We start from the raw sequence: 8,602 nt of genomic DNA, 5'->3' as shown, positions 1-8,602 counted from the left end.
TAATGCCCTTCTTTTAAAATCTTTGGTAATAACTATTTTTAACAGGCCATCTTTAAAGGTAGAGAGGTCAATCTTTTATTTCCGGTGGATCATCTAAATAAGTGATCCTCCTAATTGTCAATCATTCTGGTGATATGTTTACATAAGGTCATCCTACACGCTCGTCCCGTTAGCTATCTTTTTCTGCGCACTTTTAGGCGTTTATGTGTGGTGAGCTACGGTTTCAGACAGTCATTGAAGCTCACCTTTCTCTCCGCCGTTCTTTGAAAATGGCCGAGGGACGTAAGAGAAAAAGTATCTATGAAGTGTATGAGAAAAAAGAAAGGTGTCAGAAGTGGCAGATGTATCCCAGAATGCTTTGCACTGAGAGATCTCCCTGCATAGCTTTATGGGATTTGCTGTCGAAATAGGCTGTCGCTACCAGTCAGAGGTGACTAATAACAAAGATGGCGCAGGCACCACGCAGTCAAGGAGGAGTTACGTGACTAGTGGGAAGCAAAAAGCAGTGATCATCTGTCTGAACGGTCAGTTAACTGAGTTCGCTATAAAGTCCCCTATATAGTCCCCGCTCTATATAGGGATTGAGGGATTTAGGGGTTAGGGTGGATGTTCAGACACAGTTAGCTTGTCTGTGTCACAGTGAGGGTGGAGGTGGTTTGACACTTAGCTTGAGGTGGTTACTTAAAGGTTTAATAACAAAAGTTTAACAGAAGCAAAAATCCAAAAACATAAATACACAAAAATTCCAAAAATGCTGAAAACCAAGAATACTCACAACTAGAAGGGGACAAAGTAATGACGACAAACCAGCAAAGAGTGACTGAACAGGAGGAGATTATATGGGAGAGAGAAACAAAGACCAGGCTAATTAGCAGATTGGGAGCAGGTGTGAACAGAGGCAAGAAGGGAACTATGGAAAAGGAGACTGAGACAAGAGAGCAAACAGGAAATCTCTAAGAACTCAGATACAATCAAAAATACCTAGAACACAAGAATCGAAATAACACGAATGAAAACAAAAAATTAAACTTGGACAAAACCACAACCGTGACAGTGAACCCATTAACATTGGAGAAATCCATGCATCATACACCAGAATTTCTTCAGCTGAATCAAAACAAACATTTTGTTTAAAGGGACCTTTGACTGTGATATCTAAACATAAAAAGTTTCCAGTCCAATCTTCCTTATATTTTTTTAATCAAATATAGAAACCCTTTCCATATAATCATTTCATTTGAATTATTCATTTTTATTCTTTGTAACTATTTTCCTCTTAATTCCACTCTAATGCAGTTTTCTTTTCTTTTTAATGGCAGCACTTTGAAGTGTTGTGCTACTAAAATGTGTCATGTAAATAAATTGCCTTTAACCTCATGTAGCATAGCCTGAATGTGCCTGCCTGTAATGGAATGAACAGGAATACGACATCAAGTGTATAATCAATCAACAGGTTTTTGTTTTTAGTTATAAATATATTATTAAAGTTAAGATGAACATCTGAGACAAATCTGAATCCTATGAGGCTTTTATGCTCCATCTGGTCATTTGCATTGCCAGTTTCTTTCTCCAGAATCACACATTAGTTAGATTACCTTACATTTTCATTACAATGTTGTTGTTTTTTTAAATCACAACCTTTGCGTAGAAGGTGAGGTAGGCAAGTTTCATTCCCTGTTTTGTTATTAGGCAACCTTTATTAATTAGACCCCTGCATTTTTATCTCTCATCTGCTTGGCCATAATTCTCAATGGTCCGTACCTGTGGGAAAAATTTCCAAAGAAATCATATTTCATGTGATCTCCTGTGAACTCCTTAGACCTACACAAACTCTACTGTCATTTTGTATACACAGAGTGTATACAAAACAAAATTTCATTCATACAGCTTTCCAACAGTGAATGAGCAGCAGCTTAGCAACAGAAAGGAACATTTCCATTCATATAGTGCAGCAGTGATCAAATGTACACAGTAGCTACGTTTACATGCGCAAAATTTCCCCGATCCGATCCAAACCTTGGTTGATCGGAAATTCAAAATCTCCGTTTACATGGACACTAAATGAAATGATCCGATCATGACGTGTGTATACATGTACCAAGCGTTGGATCAGATTAAATCTTTTAAGCATGCGCAGAACTTCCTGCCAAACTTGGCAGTTCTGTCTGCGTCTGGTTTTTGGGAGGCCTGACAAACGATGCGCTCGGAGCGAGCGGAAAGAAAAACGGAGAGGAGGAAAAAAGCGCTTGGCAGCGAAATGTACGAGAGAAAATGTAGAGAATGAGCGATTGAACCGGCGTGGGATAGCGAGTGGGCTGTGGAGAGAGAAAAGAGAAAGAGGAGGAGGATAAATTCCTGCTTCCTGCAGCTTTAAATGAACTTGAGTGTATAAGTCGGCGTTCCTAGACTCCCCCCGCCATGTTGTTCACAGCGAGAGCGAGAGCGACCGGTGGTTTCCTGTTGTTGACAAGGCGGAAAAACGTCACGCTGACGTCGCACACATGCGCAGTGAAGATTATTTTACTCTTAAGATCCGAATGGGTGTTTACATGGACGCCAATCGGAATGGCGATCGGCAAAAACCACCTCTCTCATTCGGAATTAAATTTAGATCCGATCGGACCGAATCGGATTAGAATCTTCAGTCTGACATGTTTACATGAAACATTTTTGATCTGATCAGGCCTTCAATCCGATTAGTTGTGTCCATGTAAACGTAGCTAGTGTGACGTGACATGGTGCAAAAAAAGGCACTTAATGTAGAAGGTTCAGAGCAGTGCAAAAATAAATAGATGCAGGTGCAAAATGCAGTAAAAAAGCATTGCAGTTGAGTTCTATTTTGAATATTCACTATGTAGTGCAAGTATGATGTTATCAGTGTAATGCAGAGTCTCGATTTGTGAATAAACATCTCAGCTGTCTGATGGCAGTGGGGAAAAAGCTGTTACAGAATCTGCTGGACTGGCATTGATGCTGGTAAGCCTCTTCCCAGAGGGCAGCAGGGAGTACAGTCCATGGTGGGGGTGTGAGGGGTGGCTGATGATGTTACGGCCTCAGGACACGCAGCGCTGGGAGGAAATGTCTCTTATGGAGGAAAGACGAGCCCCGATGGTCCTCTCTGCTGTTTTCACCACTCTTCTAACCTTCTTCCAGTCTGAGGCGCTGCAGCTCAGAACGCTCTCTATGGTGCTTCTGTAGAAGGCGGTGAGGATGGGTGGGGACAGGAGGGCTCTCCTCATCATCCGCAAGAAGTACGCTTCTGTGACCTTTTGACCAGTAAGGTGGTGTTCATTTTCCAGGCGTGGTTGTTTGTGATGTTTGCCTCATTGTGTTTATTTCAGTTATTTGTCTAACTGCAATTGGATGTTTATTGTTTCCCACGGTCGGCACGTCTTTTATCTGATGACGTGACATCTTCACGCATCATGGCAAGACAAGCTGTACCAAAGTTTTCATGAACCTTGGCCTGATTTTGTTTCTGTGTATTTGTTGCAGTTTTCCATTTCTTTCTATTCTTCGTGGCCGTTATTTCTGAGTATCTCTAGCACAATCGTACTGGTTGGAGAACAACCATTCTAATTTGAATTGATAATCTGGACTTGATTAGACCATTCCAGGATGAGTATTCTTTGATCTAAGCCATTTCATTGTGGCTGTGGTTGTATGTTTCGGGTTATTGTCCTTTAGCAGCAATGTTTATCAGTCAAACCTCTAACCCAGTAACCTTTTTAATGATACCGAAACTATAATTTTTTGCATCCTGTTTTAAACTCCATTCATCTTAAAACTCTGATTTCCGCTCCCTGCTGAAGAAAGCATCCCCTAATTTCCAATATAAGATCAAACTGACCGTACCTCTCTGACCTTCCCTCCAACAAAGATTTTCTTGGTTTCCTACGATATGTCAGACCACAATACTGGCGGTTCTTCTGTAATTCAATTCTCTCTCTGGGCTGAGGGACTCTGCAGTATAAGTAGTTACCATGAACCTCTTCAAACACACCTCATCACAATAAAGCTCTACTATGCGATTCCAACAGAGCGGATCAAAGAGAGCATGGGTGTAGAAGGGGTCCAGGGACAATATAGTAATATAGTAATGTCACATATAGGTTTCCAGCTCAGTCAATTAATCCTGAAAAATATTTCAGGATGAAAATTTTACTGAAAGCCTTCAAAAACTTTACATCTTAAAAGGGAAACATTTAAGGCATTAAACAAGGCATTCCTCTTCCAGTCATCTTTAATTTCTTTTATTGTTTTAAATTAGTTAATTAATTAGTAAAGCGATTTGGACTCCTTTGTTAAAGAATAACCCTCAGATTACTCAGGGAATATTCTAGACTATGTACCTCCTGAATGTACTTTGTAAATTGTCTGACTGTGACTCACAGAGAGAAAAAACAAAAACCCTCAGGTAAATTTCCTCCACTGTGAAATATGTAACTATCTACAGATTGTACGTTCCTGCAGGTCTGCTTCTCTTGTACATTCCACAACAACCACATCCAGGTTGCTCTGCAGCACAAAGTGTTGCCCGACAGCAGCAATCTGATAACTGGGCCAGTGCCCTGACAGACCGGCTCTTTTCCACCAGAACCGGTCTGTTCAGTTCATCTGCTTATGCTGCATAATGATTACAGTGAATCAGCAAACCAAGGCTGAACTGCAGTTCCTTTTCTCACCACTGTTGGGCAGCACAAATAAGATGATGTAAGGGACTTCTTCCCTCTCTTAAACACGGATTATCAGGGGTCCTAAACCAGTTCCAGAAAGGGGCCATGTGGCTGCAGGTTGTCTTTCCAACCAAGCAATAGCACACCAGACTCAGTCATCATGTTCAGATTGCACTCAGTTAATGAGATGACTGGAGTCTGGTGTGGTATTGCTTGGTTGGAAAGAAAACCTGTAGTCACACGGCCCTTTCTGGAACCAGTTTGAGACCCCTGGATCATTATCTAGTTAGCAACTGGACTAAATAGGAGAAGCCAACAGAAGTGTTTTTGAAAGCAGGCATCCCCAAACTCGGTCCTCTGGGGCTGCTGTCCTGCAGGTTTTAGAGGTTTCCTTGCTCCAGCACAGCTGATTTTAATTGAAATCTCATTAACGGGCTTTTGCTCAACTGCAATCATCATAATCAGCTGTGCTAAAGCAGGGAAACCTCTAAAACCTGCAGGACAGCGTCCCGCGAGGACCAACTTTGGGGATGCCTGTTGTAAAGTGTTCAGAATAATGGGATCAGGGCCTTAGATGAGAAAAGAAAGAAAAACATCAGAAGAAAATAAAGAAAATTCAACTTGACTTTACAACAAAGCACAAAGGTCTTTATTTGACATGAAACAGAAGTATACTGACATAGTTTCCTCTAAAACAGAAACATAATCTCAGTTTAATGGCCCCACTATGATCTGTTCATAGCAACATTTTGGACTCATCTATTAATCACATCCATGATTCCCAAATAAAGTCTGGGCTATATGTTAAAAGTACAGCCGTTGCACAGTTACAGTAGAACAAACTATACAAAATCTTTTTACCTCTCTGCCAAAGACTCAAAGAATCTTCTTTTTTTATTTTTTTTTTTACATTGACGCCATACATTTTTTCCCCACTAAAGGCTTTTTCTGGACAGCTGCTGTGTTGTTGCTGTTGATGCTGCTGGCTCTCTTCAGTTGGTAAACCACCTCAGCTGCCTCGTCAGACAAAATCTGCTCCAACACAAGGAAACAAAGTTTTAAACCATCACACTCATTTTCTCTTTTGTTACAAAATAAATGAAGTTTTCTAACATGTTTTAACCTACATGTTATCAGCTATCACTGGCCACAATCTACTCCATAAGAATTATAACAATTCTTATTCAGTAATACTTAAATTCCACAATATTTAATTCACTAATTAATCAGATTTAAGGTTTCTTGGTTTAGCACTTTATATATTGCTTTTACCTCAAAGCTCAACTTTATTTTTCTTAGTGTGGCTTAAAAATAACATTGCACTCATAGTGACATTTGACATACACAATTAAAAGTAAGCAAACAAAACATCTTGATAGTTTTAATGCACAGGTACCTGAGATTCTGTTTTAATGTCGTCACAAATTGTTGTCATGGTTTCCATCCAGTTGCCATAGATGCTCTCTTCCTTTTGAATGGGCCTCAACTTACTGTAATATAGATAAAACAGAACACAGTTAATCGCGCAAGAATACTCTCAAAATAAGAAAAAAAACATTTAACTTTAACCAATATTTACGCCTAACTTTAGCCTTCATCCATGAAGACCAAAAACATGCATCTAGATACTCTATGTCTTTTTGTGTTTAATCAGTTTTTGTATGTTGCACCAGATTAAAATAATTTTTTTTTTACAGAACTTTAAAGGCACACAGCAGACTTTGTGACCTAAACGCAAGTCAAGGCAAGGCAAATTTATTTATATAGCACAATTCAGTTCAAAGACAATGCAAAGTGCTTTACATGATTAAAATATAGGAAAATAAAACAGAATCAAAGCAAGTAGCAAGTAGGTGCTTATGGCCACTAGGGGCACTAGATGTGAAAGTAATAGGTCTAGCGCCCCTAGTGGCCAAAAGTTACAAAGTGCGCCTTTAAAAGAAATTAGATCCTTATGTGATCCTATGTGATCTCTTCTTCTAACTCTGTAAAATAACCTTACACCTCTATTAGTTGTAGTCAAAACAATCACACAAAACGGGTTCTAAAGGGGGTAATTAAAGACAAGTGAGTCTCTGATCCCTTCCTCTTTTTTGGATTATCAAGCACGAATGTTAAAAAAGTTCTAAAAAACGCTTTTTTAAATTGTATTGCTCCCACATCCCAAGAGGTGGATTACTGTAAAACCATCTGGTGCTACAAGTTGGAGCTGCAGAACCACCAAAGAGCCAACAAATCTACCTGCACAAAAGTTGGGCCATAAAGGTATGATAGATACTAGCCATAATGGTGTTGTAGTCCTATGCCATGCCAGTGAGTGGTAAAGTATCGCTGCTACAGAAGTAAAGGATTTTAACTTACACACACGTGTGTGAAAATGTTGTAGTAAAAAGAGCAGGAAAAAATAACAATGAATGCAGCACTGAGAACAGATGGATTTGTGTGGACCGATGATAAGGTAATTAAATAAGGAGCAAAAAATTGACAAACTCATCAGCTTCTTAAGACAATAGCAACTCTGAAGTCCACCAATGTGTCTGTCCCACCCATGGAAAGTTTCACCTTAGCCTTAAAGTTTATAGTCAGTTGGGAGATTGTTTAAATGGCGCCACCCTGTGGGAGGCCTTCAAACTGTCCTACTCTGGGATCATGATTTAAATGATTGCCTCTTTGTGGACACCACACCCTGTCAACTGAAGAACTGTGAAAAAACGTTAAACCAGACTCCATGTGTGGATAAAGATTTAGTTTGAATCATATATTTAGTTTTGATTCTTAATATTTAACTTTTTTTTGTCCTAGAGGGGGGCATGCTGTCCTCATATGTTTGTTCCTTGACTCCAGGCATTTAATGCCTGATGGGTTTTCTTCTTCATTTCAGGCCAGTCTTTTGTATAGCTGCTGTTTAATTTTTTTAATGTAGAAGTCTAAACATACTTTACTGCACTAGACTCCACATAACAAAGCACTGATCTTGTGTTAAGGATAAATACTCCTAAGTGAGGCATATGCAGTGTAATGATAAACATATTTGTCTGATATATAGTTCTCCCATTGGGATTTATTTTACATTTCCATAAATAAAAATAAACTTATTGTCCAAATGTATTGGCCAAGTGAAACTTAAAAGCTAAATGGAATATAATCCATTTAGCATCTCATTAGAATTGACATGTTAACCTAGTGGAGGATTAACCCAGAGCTGTGATTTAAATATAATATCAACTGTTTTAGTGAGCTAGAAGTAGAGTCACGGGCTCAATTAGAATGTAGCTAATTGGAAAGATATTTTAGCCAAGGTTGAAGTGTGTCTGTGGTCGCCATGATAAGTACTATCTGAACAGGGGTTGAAGTAAGAGGGGAAGTAGAAAGATAAGCCTGTATGCTTCCTGCCCATAGTTTATTTAGTGCTGGGAGTTCCCATAGTTCCTATCTGGCTATATGAGCTTTATGGACTCCCACAATCCTTTACATAACAGGATGAATAGGCACAGCCCACCTGACAGGGTTAATAAATGGAGATCATGCTTCTCTTTAGATTTTAATGTCCACAATTCATGACAGAAATAATATTTAGTACAAATATTAATGTTTAAAAAGGAATTGTAGGGGACCAGCCACGGGCCCTTCAAGGAAAGTGGGGAAATTTTTAATATTTTATAATGGAGGGCTTCAAGCATCTTCCAAGTTTTTGTAACTTTTTTTTTTGGTTTTTTGTAGTTATTTTCTGGAGGGCTGTACTCCCAATTGGACAAGCATCATCCAAGTGTGTTTTCATCTCATAATGACATCTGGAAGGCTGAGGGCAGTCCAGACTCAGCACAGCAGTCTTAATTTCCATTCTTATCAGCTATAGTGTTCTTTCTGTTGACATCACAAAAAAAGAAAAGGAGCTAGGGCGCTACAGTTTAGCTGTATTTGTATTG

The 8,602-nt window shown here is 39.3% G+C and overlaps 1 protein-coding gene across 1 annotated transcript in view; it reads right to left on the bottom strand.

The window, feature by feature from the left end:
• Nucleotides 1–5,388: 5,388 nt before the first annotated feature.
• The window catches only part of LOC107095519 (circularly permutated Ras protein 1-like), a 25,861-nt gene continuing 22,647 nt past the window's right edge, over nucleotides 5,389–8,602 (bottom strand). The window contains exons 18-19 of the mRNA XM_015391652.1: nucleotides 6,073–6,166; nucleotides 5,389–5,708 (exon numbers count right to left, since the gene is read on the bottom strand). Of these exons, the coding sequence (XP_015247138.1) occupies nucleotides 5,583–5,708; nucleotides 6,073–6,166 (220 nt within the window). The 3' untranslated portion in view covers nucleotides 5,389–5,582. The remainder of the gene's footprint in view (nucleotides 5,709–6,072; nucleotides 6,167–8,602) is intronic.

This window comes from Cyprinodon variegatus, unplaced genomic scaffold (assembly GCF_000732505.1).
Source record: "Cyprinodon variegatus isolate N-32 unplaced genomic scaffold, C_variegatus-1.0 Scaffold553, whole genome shotgun sequence".
Taxonomy (NCBI): domain Eukaryota; kingdom Metazoa; phylum Chordata; class Actinopteri; order Cyprinodontiformes; family Cyprinodontidae; genus Cyprinodon; species Cyprinodon variegatus.
This window is presented reverse-complemented; position numbering and strand designations above follow the sequence as displayed.